The sequence below is a fragment of the Colletotrichum paranaense genome, assembly GCF_030867605.1.
Source record: "Colletotrichum paranaense strain IMI 384185 chromosome Unknown Scaffold_24.1, whole genome shotgun sequence".
Taxonomy (NCBI): domain Eukaryota; kingdom Fungi; phylum Ascomycota; class Sordariomycetes; order Glomerellales; family Glomerellaceae; genus Colletotrichum; species Colletotrichum paranaense.
Genome location: NW_026848982.1, coordinates 20,428 through 44,353, shown reverse-complemented (window position 1 = coordinate 44,353; position 23,926 = coordinate 20,428). Strand labels below are relative to the sequence as shown.

The following is a 23,926-nucleotide window of genomic DNA, read 5'->3' as shown; positions in this document are numbered from 1 at the left end:
GATTTTCTTCTAGAAACAACGTAAGAAAAATAGTCTAATAATAATCCAATGGTACAAGTCAGCTACATATACGTGCATAACTAAAAGCCGTACGTGCCTTGGCCGTTCGGTGTCGAACATCACCATTCACTTTCGTACTTCAATGCCTAGGCAAAACTATTCTCTGGGGTCCACACTATTTTCTGGTTAAGAGTCTGCTCGGCCTGATTGAGGCAACTTAGGAATTCTAGGATTGGGAAGGAGTACCGTCGGTCTCGCGAATAATGTTCTCTCCATGAGTGGAGCTTCCACTCTAGAACTTAGGAAAGAGAGGTGTTCGTGCCGCTTAGGTAACGTAAAGATGCCGAGCTGACTGGCAATAGTTAAGGTGCAATCAATGTCGGAATCCAACGTTGTGAAGGTGCCTGCATTCTCGGCGAATTTCTCGTTGGTTTGATCCTTGTTCTGTCCCTTAAATCCCGCCGGGAACAGATTGCTCTGTGGCATCCCATACGCCCGAAGTACCCGGGACTTTCGGGTTGACGCTTTGACTTACGGAATCGTCCAGGAGGCTCTTGGACGGCGACTCTGTTCTTTCGTTGTGTTGTGACTCGAGTCATTCAGTGACATGAATCCTTATTAAGTGTTGCCAAGAATGCCGTCAATATAATGCCGGTGGCTCCATCTCGTGGGATCTCTCGCTTCAAACAGAAATATAGCACTTATTAGAACTACTTCATCAATTTGTGTTGGCCATTGTGAGAATTGATTGTCGAAGGGTCTTTCTCGAATCCGGAAATTGCCTTCTATTTAGACAGCATCTCTTCGGTGGAATTTATCTAGGTTTTTGACGTCTAAAACCACCAAAGGGATGAACATCTTGGCTACGGGATGGCCGAGGATGAGGACTTTCGATCTCATGAGCTTTGGTATTGCGCAGAATGAGAGACTACCAGCTCAAAATGTCTCACGTATAAATCATTTGCAACTTCAATTCTCTGTTGTATGGTCAAACAACACCATCCCATCTCCAGCATACCAAGTGTCTTTGGAAACATTCACAATGAGGTTTCTGCAACTTCTCGCCTACTGCGTCGCCGCCTCCGGTTTGGCTCTTCCGAAGTTTGACACAGACCTCGTAGTACGCGCTCCAGGCGACTTAGCTACTACGGAAAGCATCGCATTCGACGCCGACGGCATCTTATCCCGCGACTCTAGTGCGGCATGGATAGAGGCCGAGAAGGTCGTTGGCACCCTGAGGCACAACACATACTACTATTTCATGTCCTGCAACAAGGCGTATCCTGGCCAAAAGGGCATGACTCCCTCTCAGCAGTACACCATTGATCAGACAGGCTGTCTACATACTGGTCTGATCATTGGAAAGACTGCTGTCTTCCAGAAGAAGTTCAAGGCCAGCTATCTCCACGTCAGGCGTCTGGCAGACAATCCCAACACATGGACTCAGACTAGACACGATTGGGACGAAGTCAAGAGAATGCAGCGGTAAGATTTCCTCCAAGATACATTTCGGTAGAGAGATACAATGATATGTACTAAATCTGCCTTCATCAAAGTATCGATTACGGTGGTACTACGACATCGTCCAAGGGCAATCTCGATAGGGTTGTGAGAAAGGGTATGGCTGTTCCTATGATGAACCTGACGAGACACAAATGCTAACATATATTGGATGTAGGTGAGGAGTGGATTGCATTATCTGGCGGCCAATACTCTGCCGACTGGAATTGCTTGGCCTACTACCGTTTCATGGCCTCGAAGCTCTGAACGTAGGCTTCAGTTTTCTTCGAGAACATGAGTCCAGCTCCAAACAGAAGGCTGTTTATCATAGTGAACTGCTAGCTGTCGCGTGAATCCCGATTTCTCTGCCATCCGTTAGTCGTCAGGCAGTATGGAGTATTGTAACTATTCTGAAGCATTTGAGATTGACCTGTTCGAATCTCAAGTACCGTGCCTTGCCCATCTCCAGGTGGCGCTATATCAAATTAAGGATACGAACCTTCCGCGTTGTTCAAAATTGAAACAACATGGGTTCCCTACCCAACGTGATTGGCGGTCAAATTCACGTAATTGCAAGAGCTTTCAGCAGAAAGGCAGCATTCTGTAAACAGCACCAGGGTACTTATCGAAGTAGTGAGAATTTGTTGGCTAATCAGCTAACGATTCTTACATAGTATTTGATAACTTTTGTTACCTGTTATCTGATCCTAATGGACTTGGGATGAACCAGTCGAAAGTGTTCAATAAGGCAAAGCGAAAAGCAGGTAACTGCAGTGGTCTCGATTCCAAGATACTCGGACTTCTTGCGTCTTGTTTCCAATCGTTGTCATTCAGATGGTGGTCCAAGACACACTGGATGAGGTGCTTGAAGCTGGCGCATGACTGTCCAGCAGGTGCAGAAGGAGGAACCCAATCGAGGAACCCTATTAGCAGACTGAGCTGTTGCACAATAGAGGATCTTGTCATTTCAATGTTTTGGGTGTTGGAATACGTAGGGCTCGGCTGAAGCAATCCTTGACATAGGATACCACCAGCAGGGGCACCATACTCTAACAGCTAAATTCCAGTTCAGTAAGTACATATAATAAGTTAAGGGGCTTCTTACCAGCCATTCAAAGTCACGTAGAATGACAGGATCGTTAAGAGAGTCTCGGTGCTTCCAGAGTTCGATAGTCAACCTCACAAGATCGAAACTTGTTGAGAGCAGCTCAGTGTCGTCAAAATTGCTGCAGCGGAGAAGTAACCTTTCTGCAAAGAAGAGGTTTTTCAGATGATCGAGTTGGAGTGTAATCCTGAAATACAGAGTCCGACTGTCAAGATCAGAATCATTGAGATCGTTTAGACTAAATCTCAAGGCTTCCGGAATCTTGGAAGGGAATACGAGTTGTCGATTCTTCAAGGCTCTGTCCCCAGATGTTAGTCCACCTCAGTTAATAACAAGATGGAAGATTTACGAACTGAATTTGATCGTGCTCTACCTGCTTATTGTGAGATAACGCGGCAGCAATGAGTTCGTCTCGGATGCTAGCAATCATGTATCGTGCCCGAATGATAGTCGAAGGATGTATTTTCCCACTCATGTTCCAGCCCTGGTCGTCAAGAGATTGAATTGCATGGGCCAAAGTAGACTTGTCTGATGCAAGATCTTCGTCGCTAATGTCGAGAGGCATTGGAGCAGAGCAGAAGCTATTTGTCAAGAGAGGCGGCCGGCCAGTGAAAGAGACAGCAAATTTATCACTAGTAAAAACCTGAGCCACGATTCGTCGCCGATTCTCGGAGCAAAGCGTTGGTTCGTAAGAGGGCCCATTTTCTAGACTATGGTATCCAAGATACGTGAGCATAGTGACAGACAGACTATGAGATACATAGCTCGAGATGCCTATGAGCAATTAGCACCGACACTAAAGGATTTTTGAAGGGTCGTAGTAATTACGGGCATCACCATCAACAATGGAATCAAAGATTGCTTTGCGCTGGCAAAGCTCCAATAACAGATCGTTGCCATCAGTAAAGGTACGTGAAAGCTCAATGCAATAGCCTAGACAGGCTTGAGCTGTTCGAGGAGATGCGCTCTCCGAGAAAGCGTTCAAATGATGACGATACAAAGAACCAATATCATCCGAAACACGTGCGATACTGGCCCACAGCAGTCCTATGGATTCCCAACGGAGGTTTTGGTCATGAAACTGACTGATCCATTGAGAAGCGTCATCCTGCTCATCCTCAACAGCTCGTCGGGTATTCCTACAGAGGATCTCGGCCAAGTCGCTAAAGCATTTGTTGCCCTCGTCCGGCGACGTTTCAAATGCAGCTTGGAGTGATTTGATGATCCGATTAACAGCAATATGGCTCCATCCCTTCTGCTCATGGAAGGGTTCATGAGAGTACGCCTGCAAGCTAGGCAAACAACGTAGCACAAATAGAGCCGATTCTTGGCAAGGTGACGGGAGCTCACGAAAGATGACTCTATCGTGATTTTCTTCGTGACTTTGTGCGAGCCTTTTGTTGGGGTCCAAAAGCGAAGTGCCTCCACTGGCTAGGAAAAGGTCAAACTCAGTCTCTTCAAAACTTTATTATGACTTGTGTAGCCGAAATAGCCCGAAGGAGTAGAATTTGACGTGGTATTTGCTACTGCTTCCTGTCCGAGGCTGGGACCGGTCTCAATACCGAGGTCGGCAGCTAAATCCGGCGTATGTGTCTCCAGTTGCGGTTTTGACGGGTATATGCAGTTGAGCCTAGTTCGTGCTCTCTGACAGCGATTGCATATTGGCTGTGAGCGGTCGCAAGCAAGCTTCCGGCTGCGACAAGGGGCACACGGCGGCTGACGGGTGTTGCGACAAGACGGTGAGGAAAAATCAACGGGGACCATGGTTCAAGCAGGCAATAGATTCGAGCGAATGTGAGCGTATACGCAGTAACAGACGTTTGGTCGATTGATCGACCGAAGCGACTCCTCCTAGGTAAGACGACATTACTGGTTGATTGACTGAGCGATTGAATTTTCTTGCATGGTTCCAGACGCCTTTGTCAGCAGCTATGGTCGCAAAGCGGCGCTCATCCTCGGCTTCGGTCACTGGCAGCAAATGAATGTATCGGCTTCGGCTAGTGTGTCAATCACCCCAAACTCCTATTAATACCTACGAAGGAAGAACAAGGCTTCGGCCCGAAGCCGAGACCAAGGCTGGATTTTGGCCAGTAGTCTTAATCAAAGTAATATCTGCTTCTGAAAACCGAGAGTATTAGGGTAAGTATAAAGTAGGCGGGGTTTCTCAGCTCTCATCATCCTAAGTGCACTCGTTTCTCTGGTGAAACGCTCTCAGTTTTCTTTATTATACTTCACAATAACGCCATTATGCATGCGGAGGGGGCCCTCAACGGCCTGATAGGGAAGTATCCCGCCAAGGCACACGCGTTACGCGTAGCTCAGTACATCCATGCTAAGATGCCTTACACAAACGGTTTTCTTTTTCTTACGGGGGCCCGAGAGGAATTCTACGATGATACAGACCTAGCGATTCCGTACCGACAGCTGAGGCCCTTCATGTACTTGACTGGTATTACCACTCCCAACTGCCATCTGATCTACGACATCAGAAAGGCTCATTTGACGCTCTTTGTCCCACACATCGACCCCGAAGAGATCATCTGGTCTGGATGGCCCCTATCGAACGAGGAAATCCTTGGCAAGTACGATGCTGACTCTGTGTTGTCCAACACAGAACTCCAATCATCAATAGGCTTCATCGGAAGCCAAGCATGCCAGCACGGGGCTGTAATGTTCACCCATCGGCGACCACCAGAGGCCTGGTGATAACTTTCCTACGGAAACGGTAGTGGACTCGAGCCTACTCAAAGAAGCAATTGACGAGTGCCGAGCGATCAAAGACGATTACGAAATTGCTTTAATGCACGAGGCGAACATCATCAGTTCTATTGCACATCGAGCGGTGATCAAGTCCCTCAAGGAATGCAGAACCGAATCAGAGATTGATGGGGTGTTTCTGAGAGAATGCACGAAACAGGGAGGAAAGGTTCAAGCCTATCCGAGCATTGTCGCAAGCGGGCGCACAGCGGCAACGATGCACTACGAGAGCAACAATCAAAACCTCTATCAAAGTGGCAAGCCTAATGATGTGGTCGTAGTGGACGCTGGAGCTGAGTGGAACTGCTATGGCGCCGACATTGTGAGCTTGTCTTCCTTACCTTTCTCCTGAATCCGACTAACACAAAACAGACTCGAACTCTTCCTATCTCTGGCAGATTTACCCGCGAATCACGCGCGATCTATGATATCGTGCTGGATATGCAACAACAATGCATTGCAGAATTGAAGGAAGGGGTGTTGCGGGATGATCTGCATGTATTGGCACACAAAGTTGCGATTGATGGTCTCCTAGCCCTTGGGATCTTGAAAGGGGACAAGGATGAGATCCTGAGAGAAAGAATCAGCACTGCTTTCATGCCCCACGGACTTGGCCATTTTCTGGGCATGGATACACATGATACCGGAGGTCAATGCGACATGACTGATGACAATCTCGATCCCATGTTCAAGTACTTGAGAGTCAGAAGACTTCTACCTGCGGGATGCATTGTCACGGTGGAACCAAGCGTGAGTTCCATTCCCACCTCCCGATTTCTCACAGAACTACGAAGTTTCCTTTCTCTGAAGCTAACACAACTAGATACAGTTTAACGAACATGTGATTCGGCCTCTTCTCCGTGATAACAGACTCTCAAAGTTCATTGATGAAAAGGTATTGAACCGATATTGGGATGTTGGGGGCGTAAGGTGAGTTCTCAACAAGTCCCAATAGAACCTCGCGATGTTGAAACTGCCTCCTAGTATCGAAGATGACCTTTTAGTCACGGAGTCTGGCAGCATGAACTTAACAGATGTACCCAAGGATCCAGATGAATTGGAGAGAATCTTGTCAGGAGTGGCTGCAGACTCGTGACCAGCCTTTGCCACCTAGCTTCTAGATCAAATGATTGAATCATTTCAATCTAAGAACAGACTCATGTGGATTGAAGTACTAGTTGATGTCGGGCGAATGCCGGGAGAGTTCCGGGGCCCGAAAAGTCCGCAGTGGATCTGTGTCGCCGGGTCCACCTTCGGAGCCGTTCAGGCTCGGAACTATAAAAGTTCCAGCAGAGGAGGCGCACCGAGCATGTTCGAACATCCCATCAGTGACTTCAGAATCGCTCAAGAAGGCCCTGGGGCATACAGAATCAAGCTCAGGCTCGCGGGAAACGGGTATGTAAGGCGGATCCGTTTCCCATAAAATCGCGCTTTGCACTCTTGCGAGAACGTAATTATGACTATTTGCGCAACTTTAACAGCTTCATTGATGGAGGTATGAGCAAGAAACTGTGTGCTGGCCTTTGTTGAGCCAATGACCCTGTGGCCGGTGTAGTATGCAAAACCAATAAAATTCATTTCTTTACGCCTGGTATCTTAGCCCGAGTTACAGTCATTCTACTCATTATAACAGAAGGAACCACCACCAAGTCCTCTTTGATACAATCGACTTGTGGACATGACCAAGTCGTAAATGCCGTGTCTAAACTAGCCGAGGCTAACCGAAACCCTTCCACCAACGATTTATGCGTATCTCTGGTCCATCTCATAACGAGCTGCGTTCGGGTCGTAGGTCTTGTTGGGTTCGTTGGAGGCGTACCCTCCAGTGTAACCAGTGCTTGGGTTGGCGGGAGCGTAGTTCCCGCGGGGCAGTGTGCCCTTGCGGAACTTGTGGTAGATGACGCTAGCATAAATGAGGAGACCAACGAAGGAAGCGCTGCAGAATCGAGGTTAATTTGTCATTCAATGGAAAAAAAAGTCAGTTCGTTGGAAGCTGCTTACAGAATGACGATTGCGATAATGAAGGTAAATGCGCCGCCAGCACCGATGATGGTGAGGATGAACAAAATGACCCAGACCAGAGTTTGGATGACGTTGGAGACGAGGAAGAATTTCGGGCTGAGCGTGCGTCGGGAGCGCTTGACGATGCAGACGATGTCGAGAATCAAGCAGATCAGAATGATAACCATAATGACACAGAGGACACCAATGACCCAGCTTGCTGTTCTGTTGTCGTCGCCGTAGTCGTTCAGAGTCTCCTTGTTAGAGGCCGCGAGGGCGATAGTTCCGGCGTAGAGAACGATCTCAAGAACCATGATCGCGATTCGAATGACCCAGAAGGGAATCAAGACGCGCTTGAGGAACGGCGAGCTATCGCCGATGATGTATGCTTGAGTCATTTTGGCGGTGTTCGTAGTTGACGTGTTGTAGGTATCTGGTCGATTGCCGGGAGGATTGTGTGTATTATCGTCAAGTGAACACGAGACCAGTCTTCAGTTTCTAGACGTAAGGTATTCGATGACAACAAGAACGCATTGCCAAATGTCGTGAGAGACTCTTGCGCCTTAAGTAAAATTTGACGATGACCACGGCACTCGAAGGATTAAACCCCTTGGACCAACAGCGCCGCACTTCCGTCTCGCTTACAGTTGGAATGTCTTAGTTGCGTTGGACCGGCGCGCCACAGCCCCTATTGTTTTGGTCGCCTTGGTCCTTGGCGACACAGCCCTAATTAGACTCTACAGGCCTGCAAAGTAACCTTAAGATAGTCCAACACGCCCAGCAGCTCCCCCAAACACACTCTAAGTGGCTGGAATTGCCCTGTGTTGCCTGTTTCATGGGGCCTAAAGCAAGGAGAATCCTGACTGCCAGGGATCTCGGCTGACAACAAGCGCCTGATGGTGCGTCCCCAAGTGGCATAGCCCCGGATCATCTCGTAGATCCCTGGCTTCTTTGCGTCTTTTACAGTTTTTACCACCTATTCTCGACAACCAGCACACCAAAGTTCCCGATCTCGGGCGGGCCTAGCGAATGTCGCTGCCTGTGGTGGATATTCTCTGGCCTGTTGGGCTGACAGGGTGTAAGACTGTACGACTGTGCCCCTCGTACCATTCCTAGACCGTCATTCGCAGATCTCTGTATGAAGTCATTTCCATGCCGCACCGCTAACCGCCGAGACTTGAAAGAAGCCATTACGAGATTTGTTTTGGGAGCTGCGGCACTGCGAAAATGGGGCCGATTTTAGCTCGGGCTACCTGCACGATTTCCATTCCTTGACCCTGCGCCCGAAATTGCTAACGGCAGCGCCGTTTTGGGTCTCCTCCTCAGGCAGTCACGATGTCTTGGTGAGGCGCGATGCGTCGCACACGATCTTATGGTAAAATACGCTATGGCACTGTTTAGTTTCCGATCATGACAGTGGCGTCAGCTACATTGGCAAAGCGGGAAGTGGTGAGATTTGTCCTCATGAAGAGCAACGCTGTAACATCTGGGCGATACTATGCGCCTCTCGAAAATTGAGATTTTAACTTTCATTCCGGGATGAAGCGAAGCAATGATCGAGCCGAGAGCCTAGCAGTCGCTCCACCAGAAAAGAGAATGGGGATGTTCCATAGGGGTATCCCCTAATCTACTTCGCCGTCCATACACAAGGCGAGCAGGGGTTGATGTCTTCTCGGGCACGCGTGAGGAAGCCAGCTAGTGAGCCAGTGGTCCCAGTAGCCCACCTTAGCTAAAAGCCATACGAACGGATGGCTTGACTGAAGCCACCCAAATGCCAACAGAACCTTAATTTTTATTTCCCTAAAAATCTCCTCTTGAAGGTCGCTCAGCCCTGTTTGCCTGGCCCACGTTCAATGCCTAGGTCTATTGCATCCCCATTAGTTGAACAGTCGCACTTGCTTCAATGAAAAGTGAACTACCTCACTCAACATGAAGCGATCTCGATTCCATCGGGACATGGAGTTCGTGTGCACATTTACATAACGTCCCGGTTGAGAACCGCCAAAATGTGATCGATCGGCTTCCCCGACGTACTGGGGCTGGGTATCTGGAGTCAACAGAGTACGAAAATTTGAGAGCTACCCAACGACGGCATCTCACCTGCCCAAAAGGATCGATACGGACAAGGCAATTGGCCCACTGCATTGTGAGAAGTCCTTCAGCGCTAGATTCACTGACTCAGGAGGTGATCTTCTAATGTGAAATCTCTACGAGTTTATTGTTTGCAACATCCGTCTAGATCATGAAGGTTGAGACATGGGACTCAGTATTGCCTCAAGCGTACAGAGAAACCACATCATCGATGGGCTCCGTGAAAAACAAACCTTGAGGAAATGGGACGCAGAAATGTCGAGATCACCGCCATTTGATGGCTTTAGATTGGTGTGATATGAGGATTTGGAGACTTTATTTATCTAGAATGGATCACATTGAATGCTTTCTTGTCATCACTTATCAAATCGGCGATTCGATGGATGTGTGCTCAGAGATTACCCATACATGCTGCTGTCACAATAAGCGGGCCCACTCAATGTGGGCAGCATTAACCACATCCATATCTCGTGACAGCTGCTTACGTCGTAAACAGGTGCAGTGAGACCCGCCATCGCACAACCCATACACGAATCAAAACAACCCAAATGTCGGCCGAGTTCTGGGCCAACCAACCGATTATTGACTCTTATGTCATCCTACCAATCCAGGAAACAAACTCGCTCTCACCTCCATTTGTTTTGTGCAGAAATGTCCACGTTTCCTGTCAGTCAGACTTGGCTACGTCCTGCATCTCATCTTTGTCAGCGCTACAGTCAGATACCGAGAACGTCATTGGTGCATTGATTTTCCGTCGAACGCCAAATGTGATGGACAGTGGAGATCCATCAATGGCTTCTCGTCAATGTAAGCGCTACAGGTTGCGGTTTTTGCTCCGTGCAACACAGTAGCAGTCCAAACCAACGGGAGTAGAAGTATTTAAGACGCCTCAGAATCAGTCGTTCAATATTGCCTAAGAACTGTGACGTTCAAAGCTCCATGTCTTTTGTTACTCATACTTCACAATGTCTTCACCAAAATTCCAGATCCCGCCAGAGTTCGAATCAAAACTCCGCCATGTCGAACCTCTCGACTCGCGCTCCGATCAGGAGATCTTTAAGTCTTTAAAAAGTCCTCTACCAGTCACTTCAGAAAAGAACATCTGGGCCTTTTGGGATTCTGGCCTCGACAACCTTCCAAGCTGGGGCCAGCGCAACATCATTAACTGGGCTCGACTCTGCGGTCCGGAATGGGCGATTCGCGTTTTGGACGACGTCCCAGACTCTCCAAACAATGCCTTAAACTGGGTCAAGGAAGACCAACTACCCGAGGCCTATATTGCACACAAGATGGATGGGCCCCGTGTGCGGACTGGTCCCCACAGTGCAGACTTCCTCCGCGGTATTTGTCTTTACCAATATGGCGGTGCTTGGGTGGATGTGGGCACCATCCTCGTTCGGTCCATAGACTATCTCTGCTGGAAGAAACTTGAGGACCCAAACAGCCCTTACCAGGTTTCCGCCCCTTGGATGTACTCGAACGTCGTAGCCAACCATTTCATTGCAAGTCGCAAAGGTGACATGTTCATCAAACACTGGTAAGTCAGAATCAGTATCGGAGCTCAACAATACGGCACGACTGCGGCTTTGTTTGCGGGGGAGAGCTAATTCGCTATCAAGGCACGATGTTTTCATGGAGATTTGGAAGGGCCGCAACAGCTCCGATGGCATTTTCGAAAACCCTCTCGTCTCCTTCGCACAAAATATGAACGCCGATGCAGTCGAAGCTCGGAACTTCAAATGGAACTGGAGCGCTCCTCTCCCAAAGGTACTGGAGTACATTGCTCAAATCGTGTGCTGGATCAGAGTTGCTGCGGTCAAAGAGCCTAACGGCGGCTTTGATGGCGTCGATTACTTCGACAAGAAAATCCTTCTCCACGACTCGCTGTACGAAGACTGGCCGGCAGAAGCCATCATCGGTTGGAATGGTGAGGACCTCTTCGACCTCTTCTCAGTCCGATTGGATGCCGATCCAGAGTCTGAAGAATACAAGAAGGCTTATAACGTCGTATGGACGATCTTGACTACTTCGACTATGCAGAAGGTCACCCACGCCGCAGGCATGACCGCGACCAACGCATTGGGGACTTTGTGGGACATGAAAGAGAATGAGAACAGGGACCGTGAACCTGGAACTTTTGCAGAGTTGCTGCGGTATGGAAGCGTTCATTTTGAACAAATTCGAGAGATTGAGTATATCACGCCGCCGAAGGCTGATTTTGTGTTGGAGAAGGGTGTACTCGAGCCATGAGGGTGTTTTTAGATTTATCAGGCTATCTCAGTAGGAGAACGGTCGGTTTCCTACAGCGCAATATTAGTTGAGACTAACTACAAGATTCAATTAAAGTAGAAGGAGTCATTCTAGGCCCCTTCATAAACTGTGTGATGATCATGGAAATTTGACAAAAGATTAATCACCTAATGAAAATGCATGTCGGCGTAATATGCGTCCCACGAAAACCAATCGAATGTCGCATCAAACGGTCTTTTTCGACCTCGCAAATCGGCTGTGGATGAAACTTCAGGGCCGCTGCTTGCAGATCCGAGAATCTGTCGCGATTCAAGCCCCAGAGATGGCCCAGATGTGAAAATGTCAGCTGGCAGCCAGTTGAGGAAATTTCCAATGTCTAGCCCATCCCCCAAAGTGAAGTCATCAAGAGTGCCTTGTGAGAGGCCGGGGAGGCTATCTCCTGCTGCCACTTCCTCGACATTCGTTTCAGCCCGACTATGTAGTGGGGGCCATGAGGAATCAAGGGTTTTGTTAATGGTTGCATGGCGATGTCGTATGTGTCTCCGAGCTAGTTCGAGGAACACAAACGCTACATTCTCCAAACGAGAGCATAAAACCGCGAGAAGCTGCATCTGATCTCTCATGCTCGAAAAACAGGAAATAGTTGTAGCAAGGAGACCAACGTCATGGTCGATTGTCGCTGAGGCTTGGAACGTGGAGCTGTGGACTAGGTTCTCGAACACGACAAAGAATGGTATGAAAGGATAGTACAATAGATGCCTGTTGCCTTTGTTAGAAGGGATCATGAACGTAGGTTCGAGATCTGCTGAAAAAGTCTTACCAAACAACTCCGTTATAAACGGAAGACCAATTAGAGACAATTGAAGGTAGTATGAATAGAGCCTCTCTTGCGCACTCTAAACGTTGATTGGAGGAAGGCTTGTCCCCTTTGAGAAGAACAATCACGACATGGAGGTACTGGAATCTCAGACTATTGAGGCCCAAGGACATTTCCTTCAACTGAGTCGGCTCAAGGAGGTGCCTATCTGCGTCCATTATTTTATCCGAAATCTGTAATTTGCACAGCGTAAGTGGAAGGAAATGATTCGACGCGGATGTAATTTCATCCTTTCATTGACGTACCTTTTTCGTTTGATTGGACCATTCTTCGAGCTGCAGCTTGATAGTCTCCCTCGAGGGTGGCGAAGAACCTGGGGCCAGCGTATCGACGACTGAGCCCATGATCCTGGCTAACTCAATACCCCTGATGAAGAAGTGTGCTCCAAACTCAGACGGACGAGCAGCCGGTGGTGCACTGCTGAAATCCGAATCGAGATGTGGTTGGAACTTGAGCAGATAGCTGAAATCAGGCAATGGAACCTCTTGGTAGAGTTTCATCGGAAGGAACGGGGATCGACCAAATGCAAGGGCACACGACTTATCCAATACGAAAAGAAGCCAAAACATCGAGAGACTTCGCTGATATGATTCAACATCTCTAGGCGTTGGCAAATGTAAGCCGAGAGCCTCTGCTTGGCGACAAGCATGGCCGACCAGCATCCACGACAAGTTCGGAGAGGCGTAGTCCTCGCCATGAACAGCCAGCAGAGCTAATGCTTGGACATTAACTTGTCGTGGTTCCAAGAATATGCTGCTGTCGTTCAAGGCGATCCGCATGTTCTGGCGAAATCTCGCAGCTTCTTCTCCATGGTCTTGTTTCTCTGGAAAAACTTGAGCTAACATGATGTAGTTGAAATAGACCAACCAAGCCTTCTGAGAGACTTTATCAGGATTGAAGACTATCTGCTTCAGAAGCTCCTCTGAAGGTGTGACAAAGAATGGCTCGCCTTTTGGCGCGTGTTCTAAAAAGGCTAGAAACGTCAATGTCTATCAGCACACGGCCCGGTCGTGGGATCAAGGACCTAAGACTTACTTCCAATAAGCTTGTAGCCTATTTATTTTTTATAAGTTAATATTATAAATATTTATAGTATTTATTAAAATAGTCTTCTTATAGCTCGGGGTTATTTAGTATAATACTTATAAAATTAAACTTTTAATTATTAAACAAGCTTTAAGGGTTATTAAGTTATTAACGTTTTAATATTTTAATAAAGTATATTTGGCATATATAGTTGGATAGTAATAGTATAATAGTAGTAGATAATAAGGGAAGTAGTATTTTTAATTTTAATAAAAGAAACGAAGTAACGAATATATATACGTACGAGTTAAAGTTAAAAGTATTAAGGTAAATACCGTAGTTAATATTATTTTTAATAATAGTGACGAGGGTATCTCTAATACTATATTATTATAAGCTACTATTACTTAGAAAGGTAGCTAACTTAGCTAGTTACGTAGTAGGCTTATAAAGTAGTAGTATTAAGTACTTAATATTACTATTAATAATCCGTGGTTATGAACTTTATAGGAGGGAAAGTTAAGGAAAATCTAAAAAAAAATAGTTTATCGAGATAGTAGGAGTATCTATTGATACTATGTATTAATACTGTGTAATCGATATCGAGAACCGCCCGAGCAGCTAGCAAAGGCAGAAAATATAAATAAATAAACGAACATTCTCTGGAAACTGGGAAAGGCATGACCACTTAGTTTCAGCCGATTTCTTTGGCCTACCTACTTGTTTCCATGCGGGCAAGTTATAGATTCAGAGAGATATCGGAAGGTTGGCTCTTGGCAGACCGGTCTCGCTCCAATACGTCACGTAGACAGCGCCGGGATGATACACTGGAAAGCCTGCTGCCACCATGTACCTGTTAGACATTCTCTTAGTGCGACTGGAATATCGAACCGCTCCTTGGCACGGTTCTATTTCGCCAGCGGGAGATGAAAAATCCAAAGAGGCGAGTACCCGCAACAGCATCTGGTCAGTCATCTGCCTTGGCCTCTATTGAAATCTGACTGCACACTGTCAGCAGGGCGTTATACATGTCGAGGAAATCTCTTCTTGCCTGAGTGCAGACACAGCGTCGTGATAGTTGATATGGCTGTCGCGGCCTTGCCTGGCATCCCGCACCAAAGTCATCCAATGGCCTAATCTTCACTAAGTTGTTCACACCCAATGTTCCATCAGACATCAGCCTAGCAAGATTAGTGCGGAGATTCACTACAGAAAGTTCTGCCCAGGTAGAAAATCACAGGCAAATCGCGCTTGTCCCTTGTTCCCAACATATGGCCCCTCGTTCTGTGGACTTTCTCACCTCCCACACGGTTTCTCTTTGCGTGACAGAGCCGCTCTCGATTGATATATCACAGTTCTTTGCTTCGGATTAGCATGATGCTCCTCAAAATTTCTAGCCCTTGGCAGACATCAGCAGGCTCCTTCGTAAATCGTCATCAGGATTACCCTTGAGCTTGTCTGAAGATATGTTCGACACTGAAGGTTCGCACAGGCAGAAACACCAATGTGCTATATCTGCATCCTATCGTTCGCAGATCCTACAATCGTCATCTTTTGCGCAAGAGCAATCACTCCGCATGTCCAGGCCATGATGACCTCATCTGCCATATCTCTAAGCTTGACATTCTATCCAGGATGCATGCATGTAAACAGACGTCGGAGTAGATGTGGCGGATAGTGATAATCAAGACCATCAGTCTCCGTACTCTTGGATTGAACAGGTCTATGTACCAATCTATCTACGCCGGCTTTGCCCGAAAATCATCGCAAGGAATGCAACCACTCTGTAGATAGTTCCAATACCAACCAAAACTCCCATGTTGCGCCATAACCAATCCAAATGGAAGCCAGTCGCCGTTGCAGCAGACTCGACATCATACAAGTACCCAAAAGGCGAGACTAGCTGGCCAAAGTAGATCTCTGCTAACCAAACACCGGGTGAAGCGCGCCAAAGCCATTCCAGATGCCACTCCTTGACTTTAGCTAGTGGAGGAGCAGCACCAGACAAGATTGCAACGATAAGACTAATCATTGTCGCAAACAGGGGGGCATCTTCTCGCCGGACAAGCATGCTGACGATACTGGCCAGCCCGTAAATGCAGTAAAAGTAGAAGAAGTTCGTGAGGAAAGCAAGCCCCCAGTTGATCACCGGTACCGTGAGAATGAACAAGAATGTTGTGAAATGGAGACATCCAAAGAGCATACGGGGAAGGACCGAGACGACCTTGGCAAGAAAATATGCTAGTCTGTTGTGTCCCGCTTCGGCCTCCCTCCGATGCACGAGCAGTTCTTCTGAGAAAGTCTTCACACCAGGTGCACCAGACACTAGACCCACAGCAATGGAGACCAATAGAGCAAGTTCAGGGGCGGACTTGAAGTCTACAGCAGTTGACAAGATCGAGTACGGCTCTTTGAAAGTGCCAGTAAACAAGATGCCCTTTTTCGAGTGCTCGGCAAGGCCCAGGAGAAATCCAGCGAGCGCCGCGAGACCCATCTCAGCCCAAAAAGCTGCTTTGGTGCGGTACTGCTGAAGCATGGCCCGGCGGAGGCAGAGCCATGCCTGTCTGTACAACGGTGCACCGCGATGTTTGATGGCGGCGTAGATGCCGTTATTGCTCATGATGGAGGAAGCGTGACGTTCCTTGGGCGCGAGAGACTGGCGGTGATCTGACCACTTTGAAATGAGCGAGTCTTTGCAAATCTCCCCCATTTGCTTGTAATCGCGACCGTTTCCAGTAATAATATCGGTGACCACATCGCCGTGATTACTGTGCTTTGGGAACCCGAAGCCGAGCCCCTCAAAATAGTCCTGCACTTCAGCTTGGGGACCTTCGTAGATAGTCTGGCCATTGCCGAGGAGAATGAGGTTATCGAAATTCTCAAAAATTTCGGTACGTGGCTGATGGATGATGACAATAACGGTGATTCCCAGCCGCGCAACTGCCTTCAAAGTCCGCATTAAAGATGAAGCTGCAGTTGCATCGAGACCACTCGTCGGCTCGTCCAGGAAGATCGCCATTGGTGCAGAAGCTAGTTCCATACCGATACTGACACGTTTGCGTTGCCCACCACTAATGACAGGTACAGCGACTGAACCGACTAAGGAGTTGCGTACGTGGGAGAGTTCCAAGCAGTCAATGACAGAATCGACATGAGACTCAATGTCAGCCGTTGACCAAGTCTGAGGCAAGCGGATCTTTGCGCTATGGACAATGTTTTCGTATACCGTGAGCTCCGGCAGCACGATGTCGTCTTGAGGTACATAACCAATCACCTTCTTGTACCGCTTCAACTTGTCTGGACTGCTGTTCACAGCTACTGTGCCTCCGGTGTTCTTGGTCTTACCCATGAGTACGTTGACAAACGTTGACTTACCGGCACCGGATCCGCCCATGACAGCCGTCAAAGTGCCCCGGTCGATGGATCCCGTAACGTTTTGAAGAATCATCTTGGAGCTCTTCTTAGGGTGGAAACTGAGGTCAGAGTAGCTGAAGGAGAGACCAAGATTAGTTGCATCAGTCGCACGCCTCATCGAGGAGACAAACGCCATCAGCTGAGGATTGAGCATCTCGCTCGTTGGCCGTACATTGACTGAGTCTTCGGAATCGAGGTTGAGGGCGGCTTGAAATCCTCCTCCATAGGCGTCGGTCCGGCTGGGAATATAGGTAGCGCTCATTGGGAGCATCTCGCGGTCTGTATCTTCCGAAAGTGCCCTGTAGCCCGTGATCTGAGCTTTCATGCTGCTCATGCCACGCTTCAACGTTGGTCTCCGGCTCTTATTTGATTGATGATCGCGAAGGCGCTTTCGGAATTGGTAAATAACCATGCCGGCGATCATCAGAACATCGATAATGATCAAGATGGCGAGAGGGATGAGAAACAGCTCGTAGGAAGAACCTGCCGGGCAACGGCTGCCAACCGAACATGGTGTTGGGGTTGCGGCTCCAGGCTGGCAATATGAGCCAGCAGGACAGACGATAGAAACCTTGCCGTTATTCTCTTCTGGGCAGTAGTTTCCAGCTTGACAAACAACCGGCTCAAAAGGGCCCATGCCAGCGTTCTTGCCGCCAAAGTTGCAGGTGATCGATGCCAATCTTGCCATTTGACATGCGTCCAGCGGTGGACAGTACTGAGGTATTGAGTTGACGGTATTGTTCTCACCTAGACCTGAGTTAGCAAACACTTATCCTTCAAACGCACACTTGCAAGGTGTTTTTGAGACTCATACTCACATAGAAAACCCGGGCTGCACCCAGTAGCCTGCCAACTGTCCACAGTCTGAATCTCTATCGGAACCGCCCCTTGTCTGTAACACGGCGCAGCACTATATGGCTGCTGGCCTGCAATGATCTGTGCCGTTGCTTCGTAGAACGAGGTCGAGAATCTGGTGTTATTCTTGCCAGTGCAAGCGCTGTCGTACACACTGAGCCCGTCGTTGCCCGGCGAGTCTCGCAACGCTCCAGAGAGCCATCTTTTGGGCTTTTCGATATCCGGCGGACTTGAAGCATCATAAATGGGCCCATTGGCATTTCCGGTCCCATTGAGTGTGTTGAACCATCTGCCGGTTCTGATTGTGTAGATGCTTCCCTTGCTTTGGTCTCCGATGCATTGCCAAGCTGGCTCTGGGGCTCCGCCGGCAGGTGTCACCTGTAAAGCACAGAGACATCCTTCTGTATCAAGGAAACTAGGGCCTGTTGGGTCTGTTTGGGGATAGTATGGGTCCTGTGGTAAATCCGAGGCGTCGAGGCCGAAAGTCTTACGGCTCATGTTGGCAATGGAAGTCTTGTCTCAACTTTCTGCTGAGAGTTCATTACCCGATCCCAAATTTCGCGATTATTGCGGAATTGCAGCTTTTTCATTCTTGAAAGTGTTTTCGTTGTCTCCTGGCAGGCAGACATGGTACCAAAACACGAAGCAATGTTTTCATTTCCCATCAGATTTTAGCGCGATCCTTCTGGCTCACAGCGTACAGCTCATAAGGGACGAGCCCACGCAAAAAATACTTAGTATTACCTAGATAGGGAAACTCGGACGAGGCGAAGCTGCAGACCAATTGCTGACGCTCCACATACGAGTGCCGCGCCTTGTACCATGGGAAATGAGTGAAACCAATCCGTCATTGTGTCTTGGAAGGTTGGAGATCCACGCAATGGCGGCCTGCAGCATCGGGCGAGATAAACGGCGTCGTGCCGCGGTCGAACCCACAATACCAATGCTTGTTCCACGAACTTTTGCTGCCTAAAGATGATGGGCATACTAGATGGTATCTAATCTTGGTTTGGGTACAGCGCGAGCATAGCGTAGATCCTCGGCTGACATCAATTCACTTCCTAGGATCCGTTGTCTTTAGTAGGGGCAGCATGCAGAGTCCCGAATGAATTGGCACTGACAAAGAGGCTTTTCATGTGATCCAGGGTGATTCCGATTGGCTGGTTCCAGCGTGATCTCATGGCGCGTCTCGACCCAACAAAATCATGATGGACTATCTGACTATGGTATCAGCAGGTGAATGACAATATCTTCATTGAATCATGTTTCTCAATTGAGACTGCTGAAAGCTATCCCTGGCACATCTCGTGTCCCTATTTGCGCCGAAGTTCAACCCATGTAATGACACATCATCCGCTGCGGGTAACTTCAATAACATGTCAATCGACTGGATATAAAGTATGTGCATTACCCAATGCTGTATGATGCTATGGAAGCAGTATATGATGGGTTGATCGGAGCCCGTCTCTATCATATTTCTATACTGACAAGTTAGATCTGGAGCTAATGGGGAGGGACATGTAAAGATGGTTGTCCTGAGTCCGGATGGTATCCTGCCACAGCTACCGGGATAGTTACTGGTATCCTCACTTGGACGTCAATTGAATCAATAGTAACGCAGTACTTCATATCTTGATATCGTAGAACTAGACCATGGTACTCTACTGTAAACGTCCACTTTTGTGTCATGTACAAGTAAGACGAAAGAAACAGATGTGTTTGCGTATATTAATCACTTGGGCCAGCTCAGACGCCCTGCTTGATGATTTCCGCTGCCTGTTGATAGGAAACTGTGTCAGTTAAATGGAGCATCGGGGCTAGAGAAACAGAAAAGCAAGAGGAGCAGACGCACCTTCTCGGCAAGAGCATAAGTAGGCTGGCAGGTGTTGGCGCTGGGAACCATGGGCATGACACTAGCATCAACGACTCTCAGGTTTTTCACTCCGTATACCCGCAATGTCTGGTCGACAACACCGCCCAGGTTGAGTGGCATCATAGATGCGGTACCCACGGGGTGGTAGTCAGTTGGTGACATGGCGCCGGCAATGTAAGCCTTGAGATCCTCGTCCGAGGTGACATCAGGACCGGGGGCGTACTCGACCGGATCAAATTGCGTGGCCAGGGAGGTGTTGAAGTTGTAGCGGCGAAGGAACTTGATCGACTCGACGAAGAAATCGGCCTCGAGAGGGTTGGACAGGGCGCGATAGTCAATCACAGGCTCAGTGTTCCACGGGTCGGTCGTGTTGATGTTGATGGTGCCACGGCTGAAGGACTGCATTGCGACAGGGCCCTGAGATCCATGGTCTGCGATGAGCTGCATGCGGGTGAATGCCGTGTCCTTGGATCGCATCTGAGCGGCTAGGATCTTCATCTGCGCCTCGAAGCCAGCGACGACTGTGGACGCAGCATCCGTCGGCAGGAGACTGGCATAGTCTTGTTGCTCCAACTTGGTAGCGAGCTCCTCAGCCCGGTCGGACACGGCGGTGAAAGGGAGCCAGCCGGCCAAGTTAGTCAGTGCAATTGAATAGGGGCCTGTCCCACGGAAATCATCATGAATCAGTCACAGCCAGGCAAATTTGAGTGAGATAACTCTGGCTTGGAGGACTACTAACCGGTCTTATTGGCTGCCCACACCTCGTCGGCCCAAGTCTTGAAGTCATTCCCCTCAACTAAGTCGTTCGGGTTAGGGTGGATCTCAGTAAGCTTAGAGACTATAGACGGGTTAGTTTTTTTATTCTTCGTCGACTGAAGGTCCGTTTCATCGCGCCCATAAAATGTCTCGTCACTTACGAGTAATGTTCATGGTAGAGAGACTGCTATGGTCTTGGAAGTTCTGGCCGACGCCAGGGAGATCGACAAGAACATCTATGCCACCAGCTTCGAGAAGGCTCTTGGGACCAATGCCGCTAAGCTGCAGCAGCTGAGGAGTGTGGATGGCGCCAGCAGCGAGGAGAACCTCCTTCTTTGCAGTGACAGTGACAAAGCTTTTGTTTCCGGACGGGAACTCAACTCCGGTAACGGATAGCTGGTCGTCAAGAATCAACTTGCGGGCCTGGGTGTTAAGCAAAAGATGGTAGTTAGGACGAGTGGCGTTGACGTTCAGATAGTGACCGGTACCAGCGTAGGAACGGGTGACGGTACGGGGATCCATGAGCGTGGGGAACCAAAAGACACCGGGCTTTCCGGCACCGCTGTCAGCCGGGAACTCCACTCCATCGATCTCCTTGAAAGCCTCAACTAGGGGCTTAACACCAGGGTAATAGAACCGCGGCCATCCGGCATAGATCTCTGACGAGTCTCCCCAGTAGGAGGCGTCAAACTTGACGCTGTCAAAGTTGTCAGTCAGCTCGGGAGGCGGCTCAGTGAAGTGAAGGCCCTGTTATAATGACGGTCAGATTGAAGTCGCGACAATGAAGTTGTTGCTTTAGGTTCCCTCTCTTACCTTCTTGAAGTATGGCAAGATACCGTCCCAGCTCCAGTCGGCAGTTCCCTGCTGAGCCTCGGATCCGAAAAGGCTGGCCCAACGGTCGTAGTCCTCAGCCGAGCCACGCATGTTCATCATGGCGTTCACTGACGCACCACCTCCGACCTGTTTAGCGATGAAGACATTGCCTGTCCTTCCGTTCAGACCAGGCTGGGGTACAGACTGGAGTCCAGGCCAAAGGAGGTCGGTGAACGCTCCAGTCCGAGTGAGGAAGGAAACCTTGAGGTTCTCGGACATGTTGCCCCAGTCTGCAGCCTCGAGAACCAAGACTTTGGTCTCAGGGTCCTCTGTCAAACGGTCTGCGACAGTCAAGCCTGCAGTTCCGCCACCGACAATGACATAATCGTAGCTGTTTAGCAACTGAGATGAGTTGATTTGGCGGGGAATCACATAGGCGTCAGTGACACAGCTTGCTCCGAGGAGAACCGCGGATGCGATTGTCAGCCACCGGGGCTTGGGTTGATGAAAGAACGGCATAGTGAACAATAAGCGTCTCTGCCGACTCGCAGAATACTATCTATGTAAAAGAGAGTGAAGGCTGCTGAGAGACTCATACAAACTCCAACGATGAGGTATGATCAATCGTTTTACTTATACACAACTCTCCTTGTGTCCAGGGCAAAGCACTTGGCGCTCGCCCGGAAGCATTCCAGAGCCGTGAATACGCTTACAGTATATCTCACAAATGCATGTCATATCAGACTTCTGATTCGGAAGGTCAACATATGCAGGGGCAGGCTCGGGGATGGGCCCGCCAGATGGATCAGTCGCCAAGCTGCCAAGTCGTGCGGCGGTGCTGTTGGACAACCAACTGAACAGGATACAGAGTCGAGTTGACGGAATTACGGAGGCCATGATCCATTAGCGAACCATATGCTGTTGGTTCTATACAACTCTATGTGCGACGGCACTGTAAGTACCAACGGGATCTTAGGCTAATTTGACCTTCGGAGACTGTCAAAGCGAGGTTCCGAGCCTCTTTTCTGCAGCTGATGGTCACCACATGACAAGGCTGTTCAAGGTAAATTATAATTTCAAAGAAGAGAATAAGTGGGAATATCCCAACTCCCGAGTCCTGAGCAACCTCTTTTCTCGTCAACTTCCTTTTTCTGCGTCATAAACTCTGTTTGCGTTACGCTCTCCACTCACAAACAACTGACGGAGTCAAGTCTCTCTGTTCACTGACTTGTAGTCGCCCCGCTGTTGTCGAGAATTCTCTCAAGCGCGCGGGAGTCCCGCCGGCCCATCTTATCAGATCCTTCTTCGTTGTCGGGTATGTCTTGGCGGCGGAGCCATGTCAATAAATTTGAATTTTTAGTCATCAAAACTCCCTTCCCAGCTTATTTCTCCGAGAATTACCTTACGCGAAAGAGGTCAATCTTCGGCGAGAATCCAAACCTTCGTCAAGAAGAACAGAGTGCGACCCCTTCCAACACAGCCTTACGTCCGCTATGGCCGTTGCTGACATGCTTGGCACGCGCGACCTTGTGACCAGAACAGGTAGGTAGCATAGAGCCACATAGACTTGGTTCTTGGCTATCCCCATAGCCGGTAGCGAGCTCGATGTGCGCTTCACATAAAATTTGAGTTGCTTAAGCCAAGATGATCGTCGGAATACGGCCATACACCTGGCAGGGGTTGCACTTCGGCTAACACACCATCCCAAGGATCAGACGATAGAGTTCTGGATGTGGCAGGCGGTGCTGTCGACACAAAGTCCGAGATCCTAGGAGACTGGATATTTGGTCTACTTGTAGGTCACAACTTACACCCATGTACGAATATTGACGGATGCTGAGTCGAAACTACATGGATGTTGACCGCTTAAATCGTTGGTGAAAGGGGGGCGTTTATTTCTGGCTTGCTGCTATGATGGAAAATATTCAACTAAGCATGGAAACACAGATCCAACATTTCATTTTCCGTCAAAACGGTGTAGCTCTTTCAAGTTATTGGCTCATCATGCGCCATGTTAAAACTGACGCCGAAGCATACACTTCAATCATAGTAAGATGGGGAGCTGATCCAAGTGTCGAGGCGTAGTTGGCCTGTGTGAAGTTGGGCTCTTGCATACGGTACATCCATTTCTGAATGCTTTTTCCCCCTCGCTATCCGCGAGTAAAGTTAAAACTGCACTGTTGTCTTTCACTAAAAATCGTTGGTCGCCAAGCCTGGGACCTGGGATGAACGACTCGGGCTTATGATGCACCTCGAGTCGCGGAACATGCGGACTCCGGAACCGGTCTGGGATAGCCTGGCGTCTTGAGATATTTTGTGTTTGGCTTGATGACGCTTTTCAGTCCCTTCGCGCAGAGCAGACTCGTGGAACAAGCTAATATGGGCTCCATCATAAACCTGATGCAACCTCTCGGCCAGCAACGGAGGATGTTAGCGCATGATTTCATCCCACCCGGCAAGTTGGCCCCAGATCCTAGACTTAGCAAAATGTGATTTCCTCATTCAAGGGGAGGATACTCCCAAAGTGCGATATCAGGTCTGGTCACATTTACACAATGCACCGCCAGGTAAGGTAAGGTAACAATTTGTCGCAATCGCTGCAGTCTGA

General features: G+C 48.8%; 9 protein-coding genes across 9 annotated transcripts; 4 read left to right on the top strand and 5 right to left on the bottom strand.

The window, feature by feature from the left end:
* Positions 1-1,042: 1,042 nt before the first annotated feature.
* Positions 1,043-1,767, top strand: CPAR01_16249 (uncharacterized protein; the record flags this gene model as incomplete). The annotated part of the gene is made up of 3 exons (XM_060500494.1): positions 1,043-1,485; positions 1,557-1,618; positions 1,679-1,767. The coding sequence occupies 3 exons, from the start codon at positions 1,043-1,045 to the stop codon at positions 1,765-1,767; spliced, it is 594 nt and encodes a 197-aa protein (XP_060340675.1).
* A 423-nt stretch (positions 1,768-2,190) lies between these two features.
* Positions 2,191-4,369, bottom strand: CPAR01_16248 (uncharacterized protein; the record flags this gene model as incomplete). The annotated part of the gene is made up of 5 exons (XM_060500493.1): positions 2,191-2,556; positions 2,606-2,903; positions 2,959-3,379; positions 3,434-4,036; positions 4,081-4,369. 5 exons carry the CDS (start codon positions 4,367-4,369, stop codon positions 2,191-2,193), a joined length of 1,977 nt encoding a protein of 658 aa, XP_060340674.1.
* Positions 4,370-4,852: 483 nt separating this feature from the next.
* Positions 4,853-5,311, top strand: CPAR01_16247 (xaa-Pro dipeptidase; the record flags this gene model as incomplete). Its single annotated transcript, XM_060500492.1, has 1 exon — positions 4,853-5,311. One exon carries the CDS (start codon positions 4,853-4,855, stop codon positions 5,309-5,311), a length of 459 nt encoding a protein of 152 aa, XP_060340673.1.
* Positions 5,312-5,579: 268 nt separating this feature from the next.
* Positions 5,580-6,458, top strand: CPAR01_16246 (xaa-Pro dipeptidase; the record flags this gene model as incomplete). The annotated part of the gene is made up of 4 exons (XM_060500491.1): positions 5,580-5,684; positions 5,735-6,112; positions 6,186-6,292; positions 6,347-6,458. 4 exons carry the CDS (start codon positions 5,580-5,582, stop codon positions 6,456-6,458), a joined length of 702 nt encoding a protein of 233 aa, XP_060340672.1.
* Positions 6,459-7,105: 647 nt separating this feature from the next.
* Positions 7,106-7,761, bottom strand: CPAR01_16245 (uncharacterized protein; the record flags this gene model as incomplete). Its single annotated transcript, XM_060500490.1, has 2 exons — positions 7,106-7,298; positions 7,364-7,761. 2 exons carry the CDS (start codon positions 7,759-7,761, stop codon positions 7,106-7,108), a joined length of 591 nt encoding a protein of 196 aa, XP_060340671.1.
* Positions 7,762-10,419: 2,658 nt separating this feature from the next.
* Positions 10,420-11,704, top strand: CPAR01_16244 (capsule polysaccharide biosynthesis protein; the record flags this gene model as incomplete). The annotated part of the gene is made up of 2 exons (XM_060500489.1): positions 10,420-10,991; positions 11,074-11,704. The coding sequence occupies 2 exons, from the start codon at positions 10,420-10,422 to the stop codon at positions 11,702-11,704; spliced, it is 1,203 nt and encodes a 400-aa protein (XP_060340670.1).
* Positions 11,705-11,871: 167 nt separating this feature from the next.
* Positions 11,872-13,634, bottom strand: CPAR01_16243 (uncharacterized protein; the record flags this gene model as incomplete). Its single annotated transcript, XM_060500488.1, has 4 exons — positions 11,872-12,463; positions 12,525-12,754; positions 12,827-13,570; positions 13,617-13,634. Coding segments are annotated over 4 exons (1,584 nt in total), but the record flags the coding sequence as incomplete, so codon positions are not given.
* Positions 13,635-15,342: 1,708 nt separating this feature from the next.
* On the bottom strand, positions 15,343-18,374 carry CPAR01_16242 (uncharacterized protein; the record flags this gene model as incomplete). Its single annotated transcript, XM_060500487.1, has 2 exons — positions 15,343-17,768; positions 17,840-18,374. 2 exons carry the CDS (start codon positions 18,372-18,374, stop codon positions 15,343-15,345), a joined length of 2,961 nt encoding a protein of 986 aa, XP_060340668.1.
* A 1,248-nt stretch (positions 18,375-19,622) lies between these two features.
* CPAR01_16241 (GMC oxidoreductase) lies at positions 19,623-21,837 on the bottom strand (the record flags this gene model as incomplete). Its single annotated transcript, XM_060500486.1, has 5 exons — positions 19,623-19,652; positions 19,729-20,408; positions 20,489-20,587; positions 20,667-21,252; positions 21,319-21,837. 5 exons carry the CDS (start codon positions 21,835-21,837, stop codon positions 19,623-19,625), a joined length of 1,914 nt encoding a protein of 637 aa, XP_060340667.1.
* Between the last annotated feature and the right edge of the window lie 2,089 nt (positions 21,838-23,926).